Here is a 25,943-nt window from a genome sequence, read left to right on the forward strand (position 1 = left end):
AATTCTGTTGTCTTATATCTGTCTTTTTTCCCCATGATTTTAAATGGAAACAACTTTTATTTTTTTTGTTCTGCTTTGTCAGTTGCGAAAAAGTTTGTTAGACTTACTATTATCTATCATACTTTAACACTTTAGTCAAAAGACTAATAATATTATAAGAATAATAACCAATCGTGCTTTTCTGTTGTTAAAACAACACTTAACTGTGGAAGTATTCAACTTGCATTGAGCAATGAAGTTGGACACAAGCATTAAGGGCCTGACCCAAAATCCATTGAAGTCAATGAGAATTTTTCTTTTTTTTTTTCTTTTTTTAAAACAGACACATTCATCTTGTATTGCCTCAAGAATGGCTAGGTGACTATTGTTTATAGGCTTGAAATCCAGTGCAAATTAAGTCTGAAATTCTCCTTGATCTTAATGGGAGCAGGATCAAGCCTGTACAGCTAACACCAATGAAAAAGATATGTGTGATGTCTGAGGCTTTACAGTGTGTATGAATGAAGTTATCAACAAAAAGGAAGATACAAGAACCCGGGTAATTACACAGGAATTTCCAGAAAAACATATAGATTGCTGGGCTTGGCGGCCAAAGAAAGCAGACAAATAAGATGAATTCTATTGGATTTCAAAGAAAGCACAAAGGGAATTTCATATGGGAGCATTTATGGCTGTTCTAAAAAAAAAATTTAGACCAGTCCCACTTTTATTTGGTATGTTCTCAAGAATACAAATAACAGTTCTTAATTTCCTTACAGATGAATCCAGCACTGATCTAGATATAACTGTTCTTAAAAGTAAAGTCTATAATGGTGGTGATAAACTTATTGTCTGAACAAAAAAGAAAAACAATGCATTCTTTAGAGGACAAAACCCCATTCAGCAGCACCGAATAAAGATGTTTTACTCTTAAAGCCAGATTTAGCCAAATCAAGCAAAACCTTCCAGGGATTTCTGTGGGAGCTGCATGAACTTTTGTCATGGCTGAATTTGGTACTTAATTTCCAACATCTAATTGCTAGTGAAAGATGCAAGCGACTTGCAAATGTATACAGTGACTTCACAATCGAAGCTCTTTGTGCGTGTGCTTGTGTGTCAGAATGCAAATATATTAACACAGAGAAGGAATCTATTGTAATCACTCGCATTATAATTCTTAGTACTTTATACCTTCTTGAATGTATTTATAAAAAATCAAAGTATTGGTGCCAGAGCAATTATGACCACTGTCTTAACCAATCAGCTCATTTGTGTTTGTTTTGATCTGTTTGATTCTGGTATTCCGGCTCATCGCTGAGCTGAATGGCAGCTTTGATTTTTTTGGAGGTGTATGAGTCGTTTGTTTACCTATTTCATGTTATTACTTAGCCAGTTAATAACTTCCTTACTATTTTTTAAAAACATATCCTGCTCCCAGGGAAGCCAGTGCCAAAACTCCCACTGACTTCAGTGGAGCAGAACTGGGCCATAGTTGCCCAATTTACTCTATCTGTTATAACTGAAATTAAATAACTAGTGTATATTTGAACAGAGGTAGGGGTAGATTATTGTAAGTAATCTAACTGATGATGATGATGATGTAATGATGTGTACTTTAGGAATTAAACTCCCCCAGGCAGATTGAATAGTCTTAATTAGTCTTGTACCAAATTTTTATCTAAATTGGGTGAAAAATTAAAATTGGCATTTCTTCTTCTGACTTTTGTTTCACTTACTGTGTGTTGTAACAAAATTGTACTTGTGAATTGTAACACAGTGGTGCCAAAACTGAAATGGAGGGTCCATAGCTTATTGTACATGTGTCCTCGTGGCCCTCCCAGCAGCACTGACAAAACCTACAACCTCAAGAGATTATCTTTCAAAGACTGCCTTCCATAATTGTACTGATGCTGACAAATGTCTCTTCTGAGACCAAATGCCTACATCTCCATGACGAATAATAAAAGTGAATCATGCAAGAGAAGAGTTCATCTTAAAATTTACTTAATCTTGCCTCTTATTTCTGTGTAATACACACTGGAGTTGGGATTTAAAAATATCTCCAAAACAAAATCTCTTATTTAAGAGACTGTGCTTGCTTTAAAGTGAGGGTTTTCTAATGGGCTAGGTTTGGATTTTACAGAGGGTTAAAAAGTGCTAGGGTGACCCTATTTCCTGAAACTGAAAATGGGACATTGGGAGTGGATATAGTCCTTCCTGCCCCAGTCCTTCTCCCTCCTACTTTTTTCCATCCCCTCCTCTCTGTCCCTCTCTCTGACCCACTCTGCTCCTATTTCCCTCCTCCCCTGCCCTCTCCTCACTTCTCTGCATTGAGAGAATATGAGCCAGCTGGAGTCACTGTGCCAGGTTGGCCCAAGCCAGTGTCACAGAAGCAGTGCTTAATTTGTGCCGCGGCTGAGCCCTGGCACCTCTAGGCTTGGTAGGTCATGGCCCTGGCACCTCTAGGATCCCAGCTAAAAGCCGCCACTCTCCAGCCTCCCACCTCCAGCCTCCCACCGCTGCCAGCAGCAGCACAGAACTAAAGGTGGCAATGCACCGTACTATGCCACCCTTACGTCTGCGCTGCTGCTGGAGGCAGCTCTGCCTTTGGAGCTGGGCACCTGGCCAGCAGCCGCCTTTCTCCAGCTGCCCCAGCCAGTGCTTAATCTATGCTGGGGCTGAGCCCTGGCACCTCTTTCGTTACAAATTAAGCACTGCACAGATGTCACAACTTTTTTGGCCAAACTGGGCATTTTGTCCAATTTGCTCTTGCCCGAACATTCCTCTGCATGCTCCTAGGGTAAGAGCAAACAGAACGAATGCCCAGTTTGGCCAAAAGGTCATGATGTCTGGGACGGAGCTTAAAAAGGGGACTGTCCCAGCTAAAACAGGACGTATGGTCACCCTAGTTAGTGTATTCCTTTTCACTGTCACCTCTGGAGAGCTGGGCTCACACATAGTTTATGTCACTGGTGATAGGATGGTCACACCCTATTTCCCAACAATAGCAACAACAATCGTACTTCTCATTTTCAAGACAATTCACAAACATTTCCTGTGTCCCAAAATGTTGTGAGGATTCTTTAGTCAAAGTCTAGTGCATACTTTTCATTGTGGCAAAACAACTACACAGTTTGTCGCACTTCAGAATGTTTGATGCACTGCTGAGAAGAAGACTGAGTGGAGAAATGAGGAGCAACCTCATTCGTACAGTTAGCCTCTGCTTCATGCATGCTAAAAATTATCTAATTTATAATTAAAATGAAAAGGAAAAAAGTTCAAACAAACTACAACACCATTTCATTTGAATAATTTTTTGTTGTTCATAAAGTTTTTGCAATCTTCTTGTCTGCAAAACACATTAACACAGTTATGCTATGATTTTTCTATTCATCTGGGAACTATGTTAATTTCACCAGGCCCAAGCCATAAACTGTATCAGCTTTATCTGTGATTTGCACAGCGTGCTCTCTCTCTTTCAATTGTATGTATGTTTAAAATTTCAAAGGAAAAAATGTGAAGATTTTGGTACTTAAACAATTGATTATGCCTTTATTATACAATAATTCTTTTGATGGGGGCCTCTTCTTATTGGCAGGAGGACAGCGCTGACTTGAAGTGCCAGCTTCAATTTGCCAAAGAAGAAGCAGTGCTGATGCGTAAGAAAATGGCTAAGCTGGGGAGGGAGAAAGATGAACTGGAACAGGAGCTCCAGAAGTACAAATCCATCTATGGAGATGTGGACAGTCCCCTCCCTACTGGGGAGGCAGGAGGGCCACCCAGCACCAGAGAGGCTGAGCTGAAACTTCGTCTGAAACTGGTGGAAGAGGAAGCTAACATACTGGGCCGGAAGATAGTTGAACTGGAGGTGGAGAACAGAGGTATTAAAGCTGAGATGGAGGACATGAGATGCCAATATGAGAGAGAATGTCTTAGCAGGGACCATATTTCAAGTATTCCTACCTCGCCATACGGTGACTCCATGGAGTCAGCAATAGAGCTGCGCCGTCACTTGCAGTTTGTTGAAGAAGAGGCGGAGCTGTTGAGGAGATCGATCTCTGAGATTGAGGATCACAACAAACAACTAACCAATGAACTGAACAAATTCAAGTTCGAGCCCAGTCAGGAGTCCAGTTGGCTGGATGATGGTGCCTCTAAATGCAGTGGATCCCTACAAGAGGAGCTGAAATCAGCGAGGATGCAAATCAATGAACTGAGTGGAAAAGTGATGAAACTCCAGTATGAGAATCGTGTGTTGATGTCCAATGTGCAGCGCTATGATCTTGTCTCTCATCTAGGGCTGCGCACTTCAAGTCCCAGGGACAGTGATGCTGAGAGTGATGCAGGAAAGAAAGAGAGTGACAGTGAAGAGGGTCGCCCAACACAGCCAAAGAGAGAAGGCCCCATTGGGGGTGAGAGTGACTCGGAAGAAGTTTATGAAAAGACGTCAGGTTTTGGGAGTGGTAAGCCATCAGAAGCTAGCGACCTCTGTTCTACTGAGTTAATGAGAGTGAAAGAGGACACCGAGTCTTTAATGAACATCAAACGAGAGGCTGAACGGCTTGAAAGGACTGTGCTCCGTCTCATCACTGACACTGATAGTTTAATTTATGATGCCAAGGTGCACATCACCAGCAGTCCTTCCTCTGAGCAGGGTTTCAAAAGTGATGGAGAGAGAGGTGAGGAAAAAAATGAACCAGAACTTCTGGACACTATCAATTCAAGGATGAAAGCTTTCCGTAAAGAACTACAGACCTTCCTGGAGAAGGTTGATCACATCGGGGAAAGCCTCAAAGAACAAATAGAAGACCTCTCCCCTTTGCCCCACCTGACAGAGTCTTCCAGTTTTCTGTCCACAATGACATCCATGTCTCGAGACTCACCCATTGGTAACCTAGGAAAAGAGTTAATTACAGACTTCCAGGTAAGTGGGCTTCTTCTTTGCTTTCCCTCTGTTCGTTGTTTCTCTTTCTTGCTGGCATTGCTACTCTAGAGCTAATTTCCCACACAGCTGCTTTATGATTTCAAAATGGCAGTGTATTACAATCTAAAATGTAAAACAAACCCTTTTTAATCTTTTTATGCTCAACTACTTTTGTTCAGCGGCGGTTCCTCATGGCAGAAAGGCTAATCCGATGAAAGCAATAGGTATCTGGGTTTTTTGTTGTCTCTAGCAGCAACATTTCCTGATGCAGATGTGATTAGTTAAAAAATCCAAAGTAAATTTTCCTGTCAAAAGCAATTAGAAGCCTTGCCAATGTAGTCAGAGTTCTTTATTGTGCTCTCTTTTAAAAGAATGAGGTGTGTTCTCAAAAGCCTTGCCAAAAAAACAAAATAAAATACACTTTCTAAGTGATGTTTTTTGAAAAGCCTGCTTACAGCTCACTCACATAACCGAGGGGCAAGTGAGAAGCACTAGCCAGCGAAGAACTGCCTTTCGTAAAGCGTTGCCAATGGGCGCATGTCTCAACTGCCACACTGGATATAGCTTTTCTGCACAGCACAAGTAAGGAAGGAAGAGCCTTGTATCCCGTATCCTTCATGACTTGTATGCTTGCTGTTGGTTTGACTCATGCATCCTCATTGCATGCGCCTCATAACCAGTGTTTGCATTCTTTTTTCCTCTCTTTCTCTTTTTTGCTTTTCAGATGTTTCAGCCCATCATTTTGCTCATCCTCATTTTAGTTTTGTTCTCTTCACTTTCTTATGCCACTGTATTTAAGTTGTTTTTTCTGTTCACGCTTTTCTTTGTCTTGTAGTTTTTTTTCCCAGTTGTCTACCTTACCCATTTTTGTTTTCTTTATTCCCTCCTGTCCTTTGTTTTTGTTATAAACCGCCCATGCACCTAACAGTCCAAACTGAGGGATCAGATGGAGTGGCAGCTCAGCCAAGATCGTGGAGAGGAGCAAGAGATTCACCACCACCGAGCCACCACCGAGCCACACCGCAGAGCTGATGGAGACATTAAACTCTACAGGCCAGGCGACAAGGGCTGTTTCAGTCTAGAGGTCAGCACAGCAGCCCATTCTACTAACTGCCTCCTGCTGCCGTGGAGGGGATATAAATTTCAGCCACAGAAGTGTGGGGAGGGTGAACAAGTGTGGGGAGCATGAAACACTGCAACTTTGCTGTGACGTTTTCAGCAAAAATATTTAAATATTCGTAAATTTCACAAAAGCAAATGCACTCTTGTTTTGGGGCTTATCACTCTGCTCCCAGTAGCCTGGCTTGGTGGAAGAATAACATTTGGCTCAAGGCCCGAATAAAATAAAATACAATATGCTCTCTGGAAGGGACTTTGTGCCCTTGTGGGAGATGAGTGTGTCTTGTGCTTCCATGCCCCCAGGTTTTACTTGGATTTTAAAATTTTTGAAGGCTAGAGGTGCCCAGGATGGGGCTGTATAGTGCACAGCACTGTAATTCCCAACAGGCAGCAGGACAGCATACAGTCTCAAAAAAAATTAAACAGAATTGTCAGATGCTGTGGGTCTGACATATTTTTATATTTGTCAAATATAAAAGCTAACACATTTTTATTTTAAAATCTCCCCCACGCGGAGGCTCAAGGCATGCTTTGCTCTACCAGGTTAAAATATAGTTTAAACTGATTTGGTATAAACAAAGATTGGCTACGACAGGGGTTCTCAACCTTTTTCTTTCTGAGGCCCCCCCCAACATGCTATAAAAACTCCACGGCCCCCCTGTGCCACAACAACTGGTTTTCTGCATATAAAAGCCAGGGCCGGCATTAGGGGGTAGCAAACAGGGAAATTGCTTGGGGCCCCTGCCACAGGGAGCCCCAGGAAGCTAAGCTGCTCGGGCTTTGGCTTCAGCCCCAGGTGGTGGGGCTCAGGGCCTCGGGCTTCAGCGCCATGCAGTGGGGCTTTGGCTTTCTGCCCTGGGCCCCAGTGGGTCTGATGCTGACCCTGCTTGACAGACCCCCTGAAACCTGCTTGTGGCCCTCTGGGAGCTCCGGACCCCTGGTTGAGAGCCACTGGGCTACAACATGGTTTCTGCTTTTTTTTTGTACTGTCTGGTCAATGTCCTTACCTAGACTAGCAAGTGGCATTTAAACACTGTTCTGCAGATTAACCCCATTCACACTGGCCTGCCAAACCTAGAACTGGTTTAAATGGAAATAAGGAGTCTTTAAAGGGAGCTCAGTTTAAACATTGTTCTTTAATTCTGAAGCTCCATGTAGATAAAGACCTTAAGATATACAAGAAGCAGATAATTCAATCTGGAAGAAGGAAGATGCTCCCTGTGAGAGCTGGTAATTGTGATTAACAGACAATAGGCACTAGCGAACAGAGGCGGAGCGGGAGAGGGGAGGCATGCTCCTCACTGGCTGGTGGCTGAAATTCCATCCTGAATTTCAAAGGCAGAGTGGCTGTCCTTCACTGAGCACAGGTAATTTGTTTTTTTACCTTCTTTCCAGCAGCTGATGGTGGTAGCATAAGAAGTATTTAATTTACAGCCTCTCCCTCTTTACCCATCAAAGGTAAACTTCAAAACAGATATCTGCTAAAACATAAATAACAGTAAGTCAGTGGTTGGGAGTCAGAATTTCTCCTTAGATGTGGAAATCTAGAAGATGAGGGAGCTGAGTCCTTTGATTCAATACATATCTGGAACAATTGTCCCTAGTGAGAATTTTAGCAAGTATGGATCAGAAAATGACTCAAGTTAATGTTCAAAATCTTTCTGTTTAAACACTCTCACCATTAGTAGTTCCCTGCTGCCTAATTTTTAACCTTCTCTTTGTATTATATCTTGTATATAAACCCTATATTTATCGAGCTACATGACTTGGGTAATTTTGGCACAAATGGTTTGCCATCTACCAAAATGAGATGTTACCTAAAGTAAACTGTCAAAAGCTGAGCAGATGGTGAGAGTAGTTTTCACATCAAGGAGACCTTAGCCTGGCACACAAAAGCAGGTAGCTATAACTGAAGGTACAAGAATATCCACTCAAAGTCCAACTGTGCTGGAGAGGCGAGTATGGATGGGATACTCATAAAAGGGATCGAGGTAAGAAGGCATTAGTGACAAGCACACTTGTTTAAATACAGTTTATTGAAGCTACAGGGAACATTACATCACACTGTCATATGTTGAAATGATTGGGTATACCGGTGGTTTGAAATGCCATGAAGATCATCCAGGATTCCACCTTGGAGCTGGGCATCTACATAGTTATTAGTTTCAGAGTAGCAGCCATGTTAGGTCTGTATTGGCAAAAAGAAAAGGAGGACTTGTGGCACCTTAGAGACTAACAAATTTATTTGAGCATAAGCTTTCGTGAGCTACAGCATCCGATGAAGTGAGCTGTAGCTCACGAAAGCTTATGCTCAAATAAACTTGTTAGTCTCTAAGCTTTCGTGAGCTACAGCTCACTTCATCGGATGCTGTAGCTCACGAAAGCTTTTGCTCAAATAAATTTGTTAGTCTCTAAGGTGCCACAAGTCCTCCTTTTCTTTTTACATAGTTATTGGTTCAATAGAGAAAAACTGGATGAAATTCTATGGCCTGTGTTATGCAGGAAGTCAGCCTAGATAATCTGATGTTCCCTTCTGGCCTTGAGGTCTATGAAAACATAAAATGGGAGCCAAATGAAGCATAAAGTTCCCCAAATGATTTTTTTTAATTGATTTTGCTTTTCCTTTCTTAAATTTATTTTCTTTGAGCCTGAGTTTGCAAAATCTGGAAGCACTAAGTCACACATTTTTTTGCCAGGTGAGTGAGCAGAAAACATAGTTTTCAAATGCAAAAAGTTATTTTTGTCATTGTAAAAAATTGAGATGAAAAGCCAGTAAATTCATGCCCAAAAGCAGAAATGTCAAAAAGTAAACTTCTACCTACTTTTCTTTCAGGAATGAAAATTTTCACACAGCTCCAGTAGGTGATAATGATTGGCTTTTTTCTTATTGTGTGGCCTTTCAAAGAGATGGACATGTTTCAGTTATGCAAACAATTCTTTTGTAAGCAAGCAAGTCCATTTTTTTGCAAGCCTAATTTTAAAGGGAACGTTTCCCATGAAGTGCTGAGCAGCTTACATTTACCCATTTCTCCTGTATAAACTATTTGAAAAATAAGCATTGTGGGAGCCTAATTGTTTGATTAAATTCAATAGATGAAGACTGCCTTATGCCTGAATCACCCTGTAGCTTAACTGTAAACATCTGCCTTTGTTTGGTCGTTGAACTGCTGTTAGTGTAACAGTATTATTAGAATGTCTTTGCATATTAAAGACTTGGGTTAGATTCACAGTCCAAGGGAAATTATTTCTTGAAATTGTCTTAAGAATGGGACTTTGTTTTCTTGCTGAAAACAAGTAATTGAATTGCTTTGGCAGAGGGGAGGAGGCCGATGCCCACTGAGGTGAATAGTCAGTACATTACTCATGGTTTGAGCTCTGTTATGGTGGGTGGGAGAACTGGTTCTGTAAAATCCATAGGGAAAGCAAGTGAATAAAAAAGAATTGTTATCCGTAAAAGAGGCAGAGGGATTAGAGAAAGTAGCACAATACTTTAAGAAGCAAATGCATAGAACAGATCAAAGATTGCTATGGCAACCTATCAGATCAGTGAAAACTGACAAATATTTCATCTGATAAATTTAATCTCTTTTTCTGTTAGTGGAATATCTATAAACAGAGTGCAATTTCCTCATATTTTTTCAAATGTAGTAGACAATTTTTCCTCCATTTTTTTTTAATCTTTGGATTGGTCACAAACAGTTTGCTGTAAATATTTGATACTCAATGTTCTAAAAGTCAAGTTGTATTGCTTAACTGAAGTTAGGCAGATAAACCACATGGTATTGCTTCTGTTTCTCAGCTGAATGAGTGCATAAGCACATCTGGCACAAATAGTCAAGCATAAATTTTAAATTTGGATTTTGTGATTACTCACATATACAACTTTCATATACTTTGCACGTACTTTCTGTGAACAAACATGGCAGGAAATTTTTGCCACTCACATGTTTGCAGGAAGTGAACACTAAAGTGTAACCAAGGCAAAATCCTTTAAAAAATCATTTTGGGTAACTTTTCATGAGAAATGTTTTCACCAAGTTCTAGTAGTAAAGGGTAACAATGAAAGATGTTTTACGCTTAGATTTTAGAATGGACTAGTGAAAATTGCTTTATCTAGTTTTGCTATTTAGTGTCCTCATATTAAATGTAAGCAGCTATATTAAACTAATTTATGGGTAGAAATTAAATCAACCAATTGTAGGTATTTGCAAATGAAATGTGTCACTTCATCCTTAATTCCTACTTTGTATCTACATGGGATCTTCTGTATGATCAGAGAGCTATGGTATCTGGCCACATCAGGACAGAATTTCAGCCTTTATGCTGACTGTCCTGCTTTTGTTTGTTTCAGACAGTTTCTGCATTCCTTTAAGGCAATTTTTGTAAATCCATTTGAAGGCTTTTCAGTAATATGACATTTACAATGTATCCTAACCATGTGCTGAAATTTTGCACATCATTCCCTTTTTACACTGATATAGTATTCTGTCTTCATGCATTGCATATTATTTGCACTGAACAAAAAGCCATAAAATAGAAAACATACCCATCACTTTTCAAAATTGTGGGAAGCAGAATGACAAATTGATACGAGTTTACTGACAATATTCCTTCTCACTAGGTTAGGGGTAGTAAGAATGGTGCACTTTGATACATAGTATTCTTTTGTTCTATGTAAGATATCACTACAGATTGACAGTATAATGCCCTGAAAGACCCATTATGATGTAAATCTTAATATCCAACGTCTAAGTGAACTCATTAGGACTTCATGTACTTTTCAAATAATGGTCCAGATTTTCAAAGGCTTCGGCTTAAATGTTTTAATAAAATCTGGCATTCTTTGTGCCAGCAAAAACACAAATGGATAACTGCACAATTACCTATTCTTCTTCGAGTGCTTGTTCACGTCCATTCCACATTAGGTGTGTGCGCACCGCATGCACGAGCGTCGGAAACTTTCCCTTAGCAGCTTCCAGCGGTCCCCCCAAATGGTGCCACTGCGCTCTGCATATATACCCCCACCGGCCCGACCCCCTTCAGTTCCTTCTTACTGTCCGTGGTGGCGTTGGAACACCCCTCCCCCCATAGAAGAGCAGTCCCTTAGCCTTTAGAGTAGCTGTTATCAGTTCATTTTACATATAGATTGTGAACACTTAAGTGATTAGGTGCTTGGAGGCATGCCGCAGGCCCACGGCTTCAAGGCTTGCGCTACGTGCCGCAAACCTATACCAGTTAGTGACCCCCATGACTCGTGTCTGCGATGCCTGGGGGACAGACATCAAACTGAAAGGTGGAGGATTTGCAAGGCTTTCAAGCCAAGGACAAGGAAAGAGTCTTTTGCCTAAAACAACTGTTGATGGAGGCTGTATTGTAGCCGCCGGGCCTGGAGCGCCCGACACCGGATCAGCCTTCCTCGGTGCATAGTGCCCCAGAGCCGTCGGGAGACCTGGCACCGGCAAAGCACAGTAAACTGTTGGCCCCGGAGCGCCAGGCTAGGCCCTGGCACCAATTGTCCTCCCCGGCGCAGCCTAAAGGAAGGCCTGGTCGTTCCCCACACAGGAGGCTGGCACCTCCCAAGGCCCCGAGCGCCGACAAGAGCAGGAAGGCTGCGGTACTGGTGCTGACACAGGCGGTCCCGGCAGCACAAGCCCCACCAAGCCCAGACCTAAGTGAGCTCAGTGCGGACGATGGGCTCGAGGGCATAACATATCAGCCGTCTATGCCTGGCACCTTTGAGGCTGCAAAGGACCTCATCGAGCTGTCGGCGGCAAGCCCCCTCCCGTATGGGGAGAACCCTCCGGCACCCATGCCTCGGGTGCCATTGAGGGGTAAGCCGGCAATGGTGTGCTGCTTGAAGACTCCGTCCTAGCACCACTCCCGGAGTTGGTCCCTGTTGAGCTCCGACTCTGCAGACTTGCACTTTCCAGCGGCCCAGAAGGAGGTTGTGGCACTAGCAGCGGGTCAACACGAAGAAGCACCAGAAAGGGCATGCCGCTCTCCGGCACGACCCAGAGACTGGCACCGGGAGGAGTTGAGATGGCCCTTGCCAGAGGTCTCCCACAGATGGTCCCGGTCCAGAGAATGCCAGCACCGGTCCAGATCCCGGTCCCGGTCCCGCTCAGCCAGGAGCCACTCGTTCTCCCACTGGCGCAGATTGTTGGCATCGCCATGGCCTTTGCGTTCGGCGTCGCCGCAGTCCGGCACCGGCTCCGGCCGCTATAGCTACCCGCACCAGGGCCTGGACAGCAGAGACCCTCAAGGGAGCTGGCAACGCCAAAGGGGCCGCCAGGCCATTGGCCCTTCTGTACCCCCTGGGCCTATCAGGAGCGCCAAGGGGCCCCGTCCAGGGCAAGTTACTCGGTGCAGCGGTCCCGGTTCCCCATTGATGCCAAACAGTGCCGGAGGCAACAGTATCCAGGCCTCCAGCATCCCCCCAGCAAAGACCGGAGAGTCTGGCTCCGAGCCCAGTGCCATCCCATGGACTCCCACCCCAGCCTGAGCTGGGAGCCCTTACCATGGGAGATGCGGAGCAGGAGGACCAACCAGAGGGGGTCAAGCAGCAGCTAACCTCCTCGTCTTCCCCGAATGAGGCAGTGGTGGGTACGGAGGTGTCCAGCTCTCCACCAATAGACCATAGAGCCCACCAGCAACTGCTGTGCAGAGTTGCCCAAAATTTTGGGTTGCAGGCCGAGGAGACGGTTGAGCAGGAGGACCCTATGGTGGACATTTTGAGCCCCAAAGGTCCATCCAGAATAGCGCTCCTGCTCATTAAGACCATCCAGTCTAACTATAAGACTATATGGCACACCCCAGCCTCCAGCGCTCCAGCGGCCAAAGGAGTGGAGCGTAAATACTTTGCCCCATCTAAGGGCTATGAGTTCCTATTCTGCCACCCGAGTCCATGCTCCCTAGTGGTTTCAGCGGTGAACGAAAGGGAGCATTACGTGCTGCAGGCGTCCCTCCCCGCACCTCTCTGCCCCAGCTCACCTCTGCTCCACTGCCTCCCCGGAGCGCGCTTTTGGCCGCTCCGAACCACTTGGCACCCTAGGCCTAGTGGTTGTACCGGCCCTGGGTCAGGGCTCTTCTCAGACCAGACAGAAGCAAGGCTGTATAGCTTCAAGGACTCACGAGCTGTGCTCAAGTCGCTGGGTACGCACACCCCGGCGACCCAGAGGAAGCCCTTTAAGCTGCAGCCTCCCCCTCAACGCCCGTACCAGCCTCGCCATAGGCATGAGCCTTACCGTAGGCAAGGGAGGGATAACAGGCGACGGCGCAACAACAATAACAACAATAATGCGCCGGGCCAGAACCAAGGCCAGCACAAATCCCAGCCAGGCACTAAGCCAGGCTTTTGAAGGTGCGCTCAAGGTCAGCGTACCAGACCAGTCACTGGATCCATTCCTTTGTTTCCTGAACCGCCTGTCCCATTTCTCCCATGCGTGGTCCACCATTGCATCAGACTGTTGGGTCTTACGCACGGTGCAGAATGGGTACTCGCTGCAGTTTGCCTCCCTGCCCCCCTCTCACCTCCCTTCCCCGTCCCTCTTCAGGGACCCCTCTCACAAGCATCTCCTAGAAGAGGAAGTCCGCTCGCTGCTACAGGCGGGGGCGGTGGAGGCAGTGCCTCACGGCCTAAGGGGAAAAGGGTTCTACTCCCGGTACTTCCTCATCCCCAAGGCCAAAGGGGGCCTTCACCCAATCCTAGACCTGCGCGGGCTCAATAAATTTCTGGTCAAGGCCCAGTTCCACATGGTCTCTCTGGGCACCATCATCCCTTCCCTGGATCCGGGGCACTTGTACGCCACCCTCGACATGAAGGACACATACTTTCATATCGCCATTTTCCCAGCACATCGGAGGTTCTTACGCTTCACAAAAGGCCGAGAACATTACCGGTTTGCGGTCCTCCTGTTCAGTCTAGCCGCAGCCGCAAGGGTGTTCACGAAGTGCATGGTGGTGGTGGTGGCCTTTTTACGGAGGCAGAGAATCAGGTGTACCCGTACCTCGACGACTGGCTCCTGGCAGGCCGATCCAAGGTGGAGGTGCGGGGCCATGTGGAGGTGGCCCTGAGATTGTTCCATGAACTGGGGCTCCTGGTCAATGTTCCCAAGTCCACACTCGTATTCATGCAGAGAGTGGAATTCATAGGGACGCGGTGCAGGCCAGGACAAGCCTTCCGGTATCCCGATTCCGGGCTATCCAGCAAGCGGTGGCCTCCCTGCGCCAGTTTCCAAAAACAACGGCCAGGTGCTGCCTGCGGCTGCTGGGCCACATGGCAGCATGCAAGCATGTGGTCAGGCATGCCAGACTGAGACTCAGGACTCTGCAGGCGTGGCTCGCTTGGGTGTACCGCCCAGGCAGGGACCCCCTGGACTTGGTATTGATAGCCCCAAGGGACGTGCTGGACCCCCTGCTGTGGTGGCAGTCCCAGCCTGTGGTTTGCGAAGGCATCCCCTTTGCTACCCCACTTACAGACCTGACGCTGGTGATGGATGCATCAGACCACGGATGGGGGGCTCACCTGGGGGACCTCATGACGCAGGGGTTGTGGTCTGGAGCAGAGCGGTCGCTCCATATCAACGTGAAGGAGCTCAGGGCGGTTCGTCTCGCCTGCCAGACCTTTCATGACAGTTCTGACAGACAACACTACTGCCATGTTTTATATAAACAAGCAGGGCGGGGCTCGTTCCTCGCCACTCTGTCATGAGGCTCTCCTCCTCTGGGACCTTTGCATAGCCCATGCGGTTCACCTTGAGGTGTCCTATCTCCCGGGCATGTGGAACGAGCTGGCAGATTCCCTCAGCAGGTCGTACCGCATGAATGAGTGGACACTCAGGATGGACGTTGTGCTTTCGCTCTTCTGCAGGTGGGGGTTTCCCTGGGTAGACATGTTTGCCACCAGGGCCAAAGCCCAGTGCCTGCGGTTCTGCTCGTTCCAGGGCAGCAGCCCGGGCTCACTCGCAGACGCGTTTGGGATCCCGTGGAGAGGGGGCTTGATGTATGCCTTCCCCCCCGCTCCCCTTGGTGCGCAAGGTCCTGCTCAAGGTGTGCAGGGACAGGGCAGCGGTGATCCTCATTGCCCCAGCCTGGGCCCACCAACACTGGTACACATCGCTCCTAGAGCTGTCGATGGAGGCCCCAGTAGTCCTGCCCCTACACCGGGACCTCATTACACAGGACGGCAGGTGGCTTCTCCACACCGACCTGCAGTCACTGCACCTGACGGCGTGGAGGCTCTGTGGCTAAATGCCCTGGAGAGCCAGTGCTCCCTTCCCAGGCAACAGATTCTGCTTGGCAGTAGAAAGCCCTCTACCAGGGCGACCTATATGGCCAAGTGGAAAAGGTTCTCATGTTGGTGTGAACCCCGACAGGTGCGGCCGTGCCAGGCCCTGGTGCAGGCCATCCTGGAGTACCTCCTGCACCTCAAGCAGCAAGGTCTAGCCCCATCCTCACTCAGAGTGCACCTGGCGGCCGTCTCCGCCTTCCATCCGGGGTTCTCGGGGGGCACGGTGTTTTCCCACCCAATGGTGGGGCAGTGCCTTGAAGGGTTGGAGAGGGTGTTCCCGTACTCCCACCCCCCAGTCCCACCATGGAACCTTAACCTGGTCCTCTCTAAACTCATGGGACCCCCGTTCGAGCCCCTCACTACCTGTTCTCTCCTCCACCTTTCCTGGAAGGTGGCATTTCTGGTTGCCATTACTTCGGCCGGAACAGCGTCCGAACTGAGGGCCCTCATCTCTGAGCCGCCATACACAGTATTTCACAAGGACAAGGTGCAGCTCCGGCCACACCCCAAGTTCCTCCCTAAGGTGGTCTCCCAATTCCATCTGGGCCGGGAAATTTGTCTGTCGGTGTTCTTCCCAAAACTCCATATGGACTCGAGTCACCGCAGCTTGCACACCTTGGATGTGCGTCCAGCGCTGGCGTTCTATTTGGAGCACACAAAGCCCTTTCGCAAATCGGCGCAGCTGTTTGTGGCTGTAGCCAAGAGGGTAAAAGGCCTCCCTGTGTCGGCGCAGTGGATTTCGTCTTGGATTACAACCTGCATCCGGGCGTGCTATAAGCTCACAGGTGTTCCGGCCCCGGTGGTCATGGCCCACTCGACCAGGGTGCAGGCGACTTCCACGGTGTTCCTGGCACAGGTCCCGATCCAGGAGATCTAAAGAGCAGCCACCTGGTCTTCAGTGCACACCTTCACGTCCGACTACACGGTCAACCAGCAGGCCAGAGAGGACGCAGCGGTTGGCAGAGCAGTCCTCTGAGCAGTTCTTCCGTGACTCCTACCCTCCTCCAGAGGTAAGCTTGTAATTCACCTAATGTGGAATGGACGTGAACAAGCACTCAAAGAAGAAAAAACTGTTACTTACTTTCTCATAACTGTTCTTTGAGATGTGGTGTTCACGTCCATTCCACCACCCAGCCTCCTACCCCTCTGTCGGAGTCGCCGGCAAGAAGGAACTGGAGGGGGTCGGGCCAGCGGGGGTATATATGCGGGGCGCAGTGGCACCACTCGGGGGGCCTGCCAGCCCGATGGGAGCCACTAAGGGGAAAAGTTTCCGACACTCGTGCATGTGGCGCGCATATACCTCATGTGGAATGGACGTGAACAACACATCTTGAAGAACAACAGTTACGAGAAAGTAGCTGATTTTTTTTGCACTGTCAATGAGGTATATGCACTAATTTTTGGGGTGCAATTTAGGCGCAACCTTTGAGAATTTGTGTATCATATGCAAAAGCAATGTGTAATGCATGAGAAATTGCTGTGACATTTAGCTTATTGTGTACTTGCAACATTCAGATTTCAAATGTAAATTTGGCCGTTTTGGAATGTATTTATTGTGGGGTCCAAAATACTAAAGGGATATAATACATGTATGAAATATTTATTTTTCAGCTTCCTCAGAGGAAGGGGGAAAAAGCCGTCCACATCCTCAATCCTCATTTTGCTGCCTCTGAATTGAAAAATGACTAAAACATGTAGTCTGTGAAATGTGATACTCATAATTCTTGCATGTAGGCTGGTTTCTAATTCATAAGAATCAAATTGGATATATTTAAAAAGCCTTCAAAAACAGATTCAACACGGGGGGGGGGAACAATCAGATGTTTTATTTTAGTCAGGTTGGTATTGATTGTGGTCCAGCAAAAAGCGATGAGGTGGCTGGTCTTGGGGTGGCTTATCATCAGATGCTAATTTCTACAAACTTCTTGCTCTGGCGGAGTGTGATAAATGTGTAAAGCAAGTCCTCCCAGAACCGTAGGGCTCTATCAGAAGAATAATAGACTGGAGCTGACAAGAGGCAGGCTTTTGAGGGGGGAGCAGAGAGATTTGAGTGGAATGAGTAATATTTAGACAAAACCCTGGCCGTGTGGATGATATTTGTTTAAATGTCCTCTTGAGGCAAGGGAATCAGCATGGATTAGCGTCTTCTGGAGCGAAAAGAGGTGAGAGGGGGTGTTCAGTGTCTCGGCAACAGAGCTTTGGAACTGGCCTGCAAAGGCAACAAGAACTGAAGCACTTTGGAAAATGTAATTTGGGTTCACTGAAAATTTTAAATCATTGTCAAGGTGCAAATGTAGCGTGCTGTTCAGTGGTGCGGTGGTGGAGTAACGCTAGATAGTAGTTCATGTTGTGTTGTGTTTGTGTGTTTTTATTTTAGTGAGTTTGTGTCCTGATATAGATAATGTTAGAGTGTTATTCAGTGGATGTCTTATCTGGGACACCATGGTAAATGGAATTTGTGCCTTGTGGTTTCTGTCCCAGTTGTAGCAAATGCATTAATAAGAGGAAGAGATGCTGAAATTTAACAGAAAATCTTATGTCTTTAATTGTCTCCCAGTGCTGTAGCAATGCTGCTTCCAAAAACAAATCTACAACAGTTATGCAGATGACATCTATAAATACCACAATACTGCAGTTCTGTCAGGGGCCTGATTTGCAAAGATGAGCATGCAGAATTGCAGACACTGTACCATGTGTCTAAAATTGCATACGCAAACAGACATAGTTAGAAAAGACAAATATTTTCATATTCGTTAATCAAGGTACAATCACCGGTCATGATCTTACGGGGTGCTGAGCAGCCCCATTCCCCACTGAAGTTACTCTGAGTTCTTGCCACTTATCAGAACTAAGCCCAATGTTTATAACATAAATAAAAGATATGAAGAAACTTTGAGTTTCAGAGTGATGAAAAGCTGTGCAATTCTTCATGTGTCTACTAAATTACATTATAGTACATGCAATTTATTGCTTTAAAAAATCATCCTCCATAATAAGGCAGAAACAGGCTAATTGTGGGGAAAAAAGATTTAAACCTTTTTAAAGTGTTTATAAAACTATATCACCTCTGAGAGTGCATTCAGTCTTTCACCAGTAGTTCCAACTATTATTACATATTTCATACTTTCAAGGTTCCCACTCCTGCTGCCATCTTATCGATAAATAGCATAAGAGATTGGGTTTTTTTTCTTGTCCCATTTTGCGGGCATGGTCTACTCTTGATGTGCACGTAGCTATGGAACTCCCATTAACACTAGTGAAGAACAGAGTATCGACTCCTTCTAGCAAGTTACCATTTTTATTGATATATCAAATAAGTAAAGGCATGTTGGGAAAAAGACAAACAAAATACAAATGTAAGGATTTTCAGCTTCCAATTTCATGAACCTCAAGACAAACAATATCTTTCTAATTCCCTAAATATGACATTACTGTAGAGAGAGTGATCTAAAAATCAAATGTATTTTGAAATAGTTACTTGCACATTTGTAGATAAATTCTGCTATTGCCATTTCCTAACCATATCGGAGGGGTTTTTTAATGATTATTATTGGCAATAAAGAGTTACCAGTGGAATAGTTGTTTTCAACAGATAAAATTGCTGCTAGACTTCACACGGCTCTGGATAATCTCAAATTAATGAAGCAGGCAACATGCTTTTCTGAAATTGCACATGAACTGGCCTGATGCATTGATTCTCGTAAATCGTATTCTAAAAGAATCCTAATTAGAATAACAGAGCAAGAACACAAAGATCACTAAAGAAAAACATCTTTCTCTTGCTACATGGGGAAACTGACTCAATATAACTCCTGCACATCAAGAAGAGCTTAGTCTTCAAAGAATTTTAAAGCTCCTGAGTTTAAAAAAGAAAAGAAAAGAAAATCTGCCTTTGGATATGTATGCAGCTCCAATTGAAATCAATGGTTTTCTACTCACTTCCAACACCAAAATTTGGGCTTATGTAGTGAAAATGTTTGTCGATGTATTAATACACAAGAAAAAGTAGACATGGTAGATAATATGATAACTTTGCATTGGTCAGTTTCTGTGTACAGGATAAGGGGTTAAAAATTAGAGCAGGGCTAAACTTATCAGACCAACACTTTACTCGCTGAAAAATGCAGGTTTGGTCAACCCCAAATACTTTGCAAAGTTGACATGAATTCACCTAATAGTTTCAAAACTTACATGCCATTCACAAAATGGCTGGAGGAGGAGGTGGTAGTGGTGGTGATAGTGCCCTTTTTATAACTTTTAGCCCCGTGGTCGGGGAACTACTTGGAATGGGAGAGACCCAGAATCAATCGTCCTGAAGAAGAGATTTGAAGCTGGGTTTCCTTCATCCCAGATGAGTGCTTTGACCACTGGGCTAAAGTTACAAGGAGTGTACCACTACCTACTCCTCCCCCTTCCCATTTTGTGAATCTAACCCTTTAAAAATGATTGAAAAAGTCTGTTTGGGGTCAAACAAAACATGTTCCATTTGACCCTAAATAGATTTTTTCAATTCACCAAAATTGTTCGCAATTTTTGGATTCAGTTAGACCCAAACTGAAATTTTTATTTCTATTATTTTTCACAACTGCCAGAAAACTGAAAAAATCAGTTTATTCCCCCAGCTCTATAAAAAAATCTCTCTTTTCAGGCATAGAACAGACGTGCACAAGTCAATTATACAGCAGAGTACCAATTAAAGAAGGAATCACTTGGCCCAGAGAGAGTGTATGGTAGCTTTAATTGGCTGATAAAAAGTTAGAATGCACCCTTTCAGGCCTCAAATAGTCCTGTTTCTGCTCTGACAAGTAACTAAAAATGTTTCTTTTTGTGTTGCAAAGTTTTCCATATCAAGTTACAGTTACATGTGAGAAGGAAAGAAGTGAGTTTGACTGTCAGATCCATAACTGGGAATTAGCCAAGACCTAAATGTGTGGCAAAGACCCAAAATGAGAGAGACAAAAAGTGATTAGTGCAGGAAAGTAAGTGCTGTGAGATTAATTTCTTTGGTGTAAATAACTAAGTCTGTGACCTTAGCTTCATGATTGAAATAATTATTGTTAATAAAATTGAAGGGGATACCCAATTGGTATGGAACATAAGTAATTTTGAGACTGAGTGAGTAATGTCCCTAAAAATGAGAGATATTTGAGAGGTCTGGTCAGGTCCCAGAGTGAGTTTGCAAGACTAACATTTAGAATAAAGATGAAATACAATAAACAGGGATTCCACTACTTGACTGGTTTAGAGTCACTTTTCAAAATAGAAATGTTAGTAAGGTACAGCTGTAACTTGTGTAAAAGCCTGTCCCATAGCTGACGAAAGGGACCGTTTTGACCTGGAACATTATGTATTACATGTAATAAATGAGATCACATTATCTGATTTATTTTTTTTTAAAAGGTACAGTATGGCTGATCTCTCTGCAAGGATGCTAAAAGTGAATACCTTTCATCACAGTGGATTGGGTACACTACCAGATACTATAAGTAGCTTATAAACAGGCTCTGATTCTGTAACCTTGTAGTAGTTCCAATTACTTCAATGACACTGCTTATATAAGGGCAGCAGGATCAGGCCTGAAAGGAAAATACAACATGCAACATTAAGATCCTATTTTTATATTTTATTAGGAAGCCACATAAGAAATCCTCACATATATTTAAGGCATTGCTACATATGTGCACATCCTGCTTTGCTTATAACTGTATATATAACTGTAAATCATGAAGATGTCTGTCCGACAGATTTTTTTACACCATTAACACACGCTTTCCACTAAACATGTCCCTTTGTCCTACTGATCAGCTCAGGGATTCCCATGTTTTACCTGTACATAATGTATCGATACAGGCTCAACTTGAGCAGGAGACGAGACTTCACCAAGAGGAGCAAGAAAAGTTTACAGAGAGGATCATTCAGGTAAATGCAAAACCCATCCACTAGTACAGACATTTGGCCAGAGCCTGCACAATGAAACATTTTTTGTCAAAAACAAGGGAATTATGTCTACATGTTACTACTATTCACTCCCAAAAGCGTCAACTTTAGTTATTTATTTTCACTCATCTGAGGAAATGAAGAATCTAGAAGCTGGTTGAAAGTAAATTGACCTAATTTCTGTATCTTTGTGCCCCTGGGTATCTTCTTGTTAGCGAAATCAGCCAAAAGAACCTGCATGAGCTGCTACATTTGTGATCACATAAGAAGTGGCTGCTGCTTCTTTACCCCTTCAGCTCTTCATGAGACAGTGGAACAGCACTTGCTTGAACTCCAGGAGCACAGTTGGATGTTGTAGGCCTGATTCTTGTCTCACTTAGTGTAAATCAGATGCTCCCTGAATTCAGTGGCGTTACAGCAGTGTACAGGAGATGAAAATCAGGACCTCTTTATTTCTCAATGCTTTCCTTCCCCGTCTTTTATTGCTCATGTTCAGTGTACATATCATGAAATTGGCTATATTTCCCCCACCTTTTTGAAGACTTGGATTCCTAGATCTTGGCTGTTTTTAACCAAATCTCCATTTCAGTTCAATGGAACAAGGCTCTGTTAACCCAAGTTATATTCATTTACACATTCAAAAACTAAGCTTACAATAGTTTCCTTTTTAGTATATTGTTTCTGGCAACATTAAGTGGCAATGGACTAAAGTCTGCCTTCCATATGCAACTCCATGTGCACGACTGGGAGTTGTACACACAACTTTTGGCCCATAATATCCATTTTGTTTTAAACTACTTTTAAGGTCGATTATAAACCTGTAAATTGCATAGTGGTGAGTAAATATTCCTGATTTAATCAGTAATTTATTTACAAGGGTTTACTGTTACTGAGAGTATTTATTAATAAGCCAGTTTTACTCCAAAATCCCTCTAACAGAAGAGGTGACGGATTGTATGTGCATTTTGGATAACTGATTTTGTTAGCTCATCTGCATAGGAGTGCTGTGTCTTTGCATTATGACAGGTCCAAAACTTTTAAAAGGGTTCATTATTTAGTAAAGTGCTTGTCATGGAATGGGAGGTTGCAAATAGGATTCTGAATGTTTTAGGGGTAATTAGATGCATATTTTATTTTATTTTATTTGTAATAGGAATTATTGGTCTGGTTTTCTGTCCCCTTTCCTGAAGATGAACCTTCCAAGTGTTCTCTATAGCTATGAGGTGTTTGTTGCAGGATATATTCTGTATGGTTTAAGGAATTGTAGTGGCTAGTTTACTATGGCTTTCATTTGTACTGGATTGGTAACCAACAAGAGAGGCAGTTATTTAATAGACTCATGATATGACAGGAAACAAAATAATATGAAATGGCATCTATAAACAATGGCTCTGCATTCCTTTTCTAAATGCCTTTCCCTCATTAGTAAGCATCCGCATTCAGTTAAAACAGAAATATATTGGCATTCATATAGGAGTATGTGACTGCTGAAAGGTAATTTATGTAACTCTTATGGTTGCCAGATCAATCCATTGCCTGTTTTTCACTTATACAGTAAGACGTTGCATTCAAGAATGACTTTTCTGGCCGATGTTTGGTGTCAAATAAATTATAATAGGGTTTAAATTGCAAACTGTGAGACTGTGAGCTATTCTTGGTGCTTATGGGGTTGGAACTCAGACTATTCTGAGTCTCAGTATGCTTGTATCTTCAAGCACAGTGTGCATCTATGCTTCAGCCTTGTGCAGAAACTGTAGGAGTTCACCATGAAGCAGCTCAAACAGCCCTTCAAGTATGAATCCTCAGTGCTAATGTAAAAAGGCCAAGACTTGTGTTTGATAGCTAATATAAAAGACAAGGGAGCTCTGTTTCTTGAGAGTGAGATGAAGATACATTCTTAACAAAAGGAGTGATTGTGCAGGGAGGGGAGGAAAATTGAAATTCTTGTGTGTTGTAGGGATTATTATACTCTCATTTTATAGGAGTAGGTAGAAATTCAGTCATCAAATGAGTTTTGAATGAAGCAGTTTTAGGGTCAGGTCCACGCAGGGAACATACTGAAAAGATGCAATGAAGAGTAGAAGGAAAGTATGTTGGACATAAACGTGTTTTATGTAGCAGCATTGTTGTTGTGCATCTTTAAAGTGAATTAACTGTGTACATTCCCTCAGCAGGTTATTTGCATATGGTTAATTAACTGAGGGCTGTAAGCTGTGGTCTTTTGATTCTTCTTGCCAAATAAAGTAGCTAATATTGATTGAAATTAGAGGTTTCAGGTTGTCTCACCCATCAGCAGCACCCGATTGATATTGTGTGTGTTGTTCCATTAAAGCTGGAGGAGGAGCATCTGCAGACCTTGCGGAGGAAAGATTTGGAGGTGCAGAGCTTGACTTTGCAGAATAAATTGGAGGAGAAGACCTGGAGTCAGGAGAAAAGTTTGATGCAGCAAGAACTCAGGCATTTCAAGCAGAATACCTTCCTGCTGTATGTGAAACTGAAGTGGCTGCTGAAACACTGGCAGCAAGGCAAGCAAATAGAAGAGGAAGGGGAGGACATACTGGAGGTAACAGGCCCGTCTTATTCAGTGGAGTGAAACTGCAAAGATGAGTGGAGTTTCTAGTTCTGTCATGAGCAAAATGAATATTCAGATATCCCTGTTTTGCATGCAAACCTCAACTCAACCAATTATGGAGCCGCACCAGCCCTCCATAATCATGAGTTTAAAACGGACTGAAATGGAATTTGAAGTTAAAGTTACTGGCCTTTTAAAAATCATTTTGTAAAGAGGGATAACCCATCTGACATCTCTGAATTACTGCTCTCTCATCTTTAAAACAAACCCCCCAGCTAGCACAATTATATGGAGCAATAAGTGTATTAGTGGGCTAATGGATTAAAATCTGTTTGGATGGTTTGAGTGATGTTGCTTTTTTCACGTTTATGTACAGTGTACTCCTCAAAAAGCCCTCAGGAATACAGATGAAGAGGTGCTCTGTTTTCATACTGGCAGTAGAGTCACACAGCTTCTTGTGTGAATTCAGCAGTGATTCATCCATCAGTAAGCACCACTCTGAAAGAAGGCACCCAGAACCACCTATACACATTGGGAAATCTTGGCCTTATTAAATAAAATGACTGGGAGAAAGGCATTTTCGTAGTCTGCTGCTCTAAGTAAAATTCCTGGGGAGGGGAGAAGTATCCTTCAAGTTCATAATATTCCGAAACCACCTTCTAAGTAATTGTTTCATGTATTGCTAATATTTATGTACCTCCTGTCCGTGGTGCCTTTTCTTTCAGCATTTGAATCATAGAGTATCAGGGTTGGAAGGGACCTCAGGAGGTCGTCTAATCCAGCCCCCCTGCTCCAAGCAGGACCAATCCCCAACTTTTGCCCCAGATACCTAAATGGCCCCCTCAAGGATTGAACTCACAACTCTGGGCTTAGCATGCCAACGCTCAAACCACTGAGCTATCCCTCACCAACTGATTCCTGGCCTACAGTTGCTGCAGGTGTTTGTGCTACCAAATTAGGCCGAATGAATAATCTTCAAGACAGGAGTGACCATTTATAGATGCTGCAATGCTCTTCTGCTTCTGTGTAAACTAAATCCACACCTAATAGCAAAACATCTTTTCTATGGCTTCAGTGATTTCAGTGTGTCGGGTTGTGTTCATGTTATGTTGTGTAATAACATTCTCACTGGCATACAGAATGTGACTTAATAAATTGCAACCCACAAGGAGATCCCTTTTCTCCAGCCTTCAGTAGATTTTTTTTTTTTTTTTTTTAGTCACTGCACAGTTAATACAGGAACAGTGTCTGTGGAGTTCATTCTCTTGCCATTTTAGATTGAGCACCTCGATGCCCTACCAGAATTTGGCATTCAGTCTGAACGAAAGGGAGATGACCCAGAACGAGATGAGGAGGAGGATGACGTTGTGTTTGCACTGACGGATTATTCCCAACATTCCACAGCGGAGAGCACTGACCATGGACCACAGCTGCAGACTGCAGAACTATTGCAGCATCAAAAGCAGGTATCACACCAGAAGGGAGTTACACATCATGCCTTGGGAATTAATGCTGTAGATTTTTTTAGTGTCATTCATTTTGTTTTGCTGATGTTCTATTTTATCTAAGTACCTAGAATTGTACACAACTTCAATCCTAGCTACACAGCAACTTTAATGGGTTTCATCCATTATATCTATATTTAATAGGGAGTCATGTGATTACTACTGTCCTCTTGACAGACGCTAGGGAGTGAAAAATCCCATTTCCTCTTGTGGCTGCTTGCCCAGAAAAATATATCAATATCTGATGGCTTGCAGAATTTACAGACTCATCTTTCCTGAGCATTTTACCATCTAGCCATTAGAAAGGAGGGGTGCTTTTTATTTCATTTAAATATTTTAAGAATCTGGCACATGTATTTAATGTCTTCCTTAAAAATGAAAGAAAGGTAATGCCAAAGTTCTGTTACATTATTGGATTAAATATTAAATTCTATTCTATTCTGTACAGGCTTTTATACTGTGGTCATCGGCAAACTATCTGAGCACCTTCCAGTAGTGTACTAAGCCATGTGACTACACAACTGTCACATGTAGTTTGTTCCCTCATCCTCTCCCCAAAGAAAGAAGTGGTGTGTAATGGAGTGTCTTGCTTTGGTAGGATGTGGCTTGTTTTGTTTA

The 25,943-nt window shown here is 43.8% G+C and overlaps 1 protein-coding gene across 5 annotated transcripts in view; it reads left to right on the top strand.

Annotated features, from left to right (window-relative positions):
* MTCL1 (microtubule crosslinking factor 1) overlaps positions 1-25,943 on the top strand; it is a 181,558-nt gene that overhangs the window by 98,897 nt on the left and 56,718 nt on the right. For 2 of the 5 annotated variants that reach the window (XM_073331570.1, XM_073331572.1), the window contains exons 5-9: positions 3,578-4,903; positions 5,832-5,987; positions 21,162-21,230; positions 23,581-23,811; positions 25,098-25,286. In XM_073331570.1, coding sequence (XP_073187671.1) covers positions 3,578-4,903; positions 5,832-5,987; positions 21,162-21,230; positions 23,581-23,811; positions 25,098-25,286 — 1,971 coding nt within the window. The remainder of the gene's footprint in view (positions 1-3,577; positions 4,904-5,831; positions 5,988-21,161; positions 21,231-23,580; positions 23,812-25,097; positions 25,287-25,943) is intronic. The other 3 variants (XM_073331571.1, XM_073331574.1, XM_073331573.1) reach the window with 2 other exon arrangements.

This window comes from Lepidochelys kempii, chromosome 2 (assembly GCF_965140265.1).
Source record: "Lepidochelys kempii isolate rLepKem1 chromosome 2, rLepKem1.hap2, whole genome shotgun sequence".
Classification (NCBI taxonomy): Eukaryota; Metazoa; Chordata; order Testudines; family Cheloniidae; genus Lepidochelys; species Lepidochelys kempii.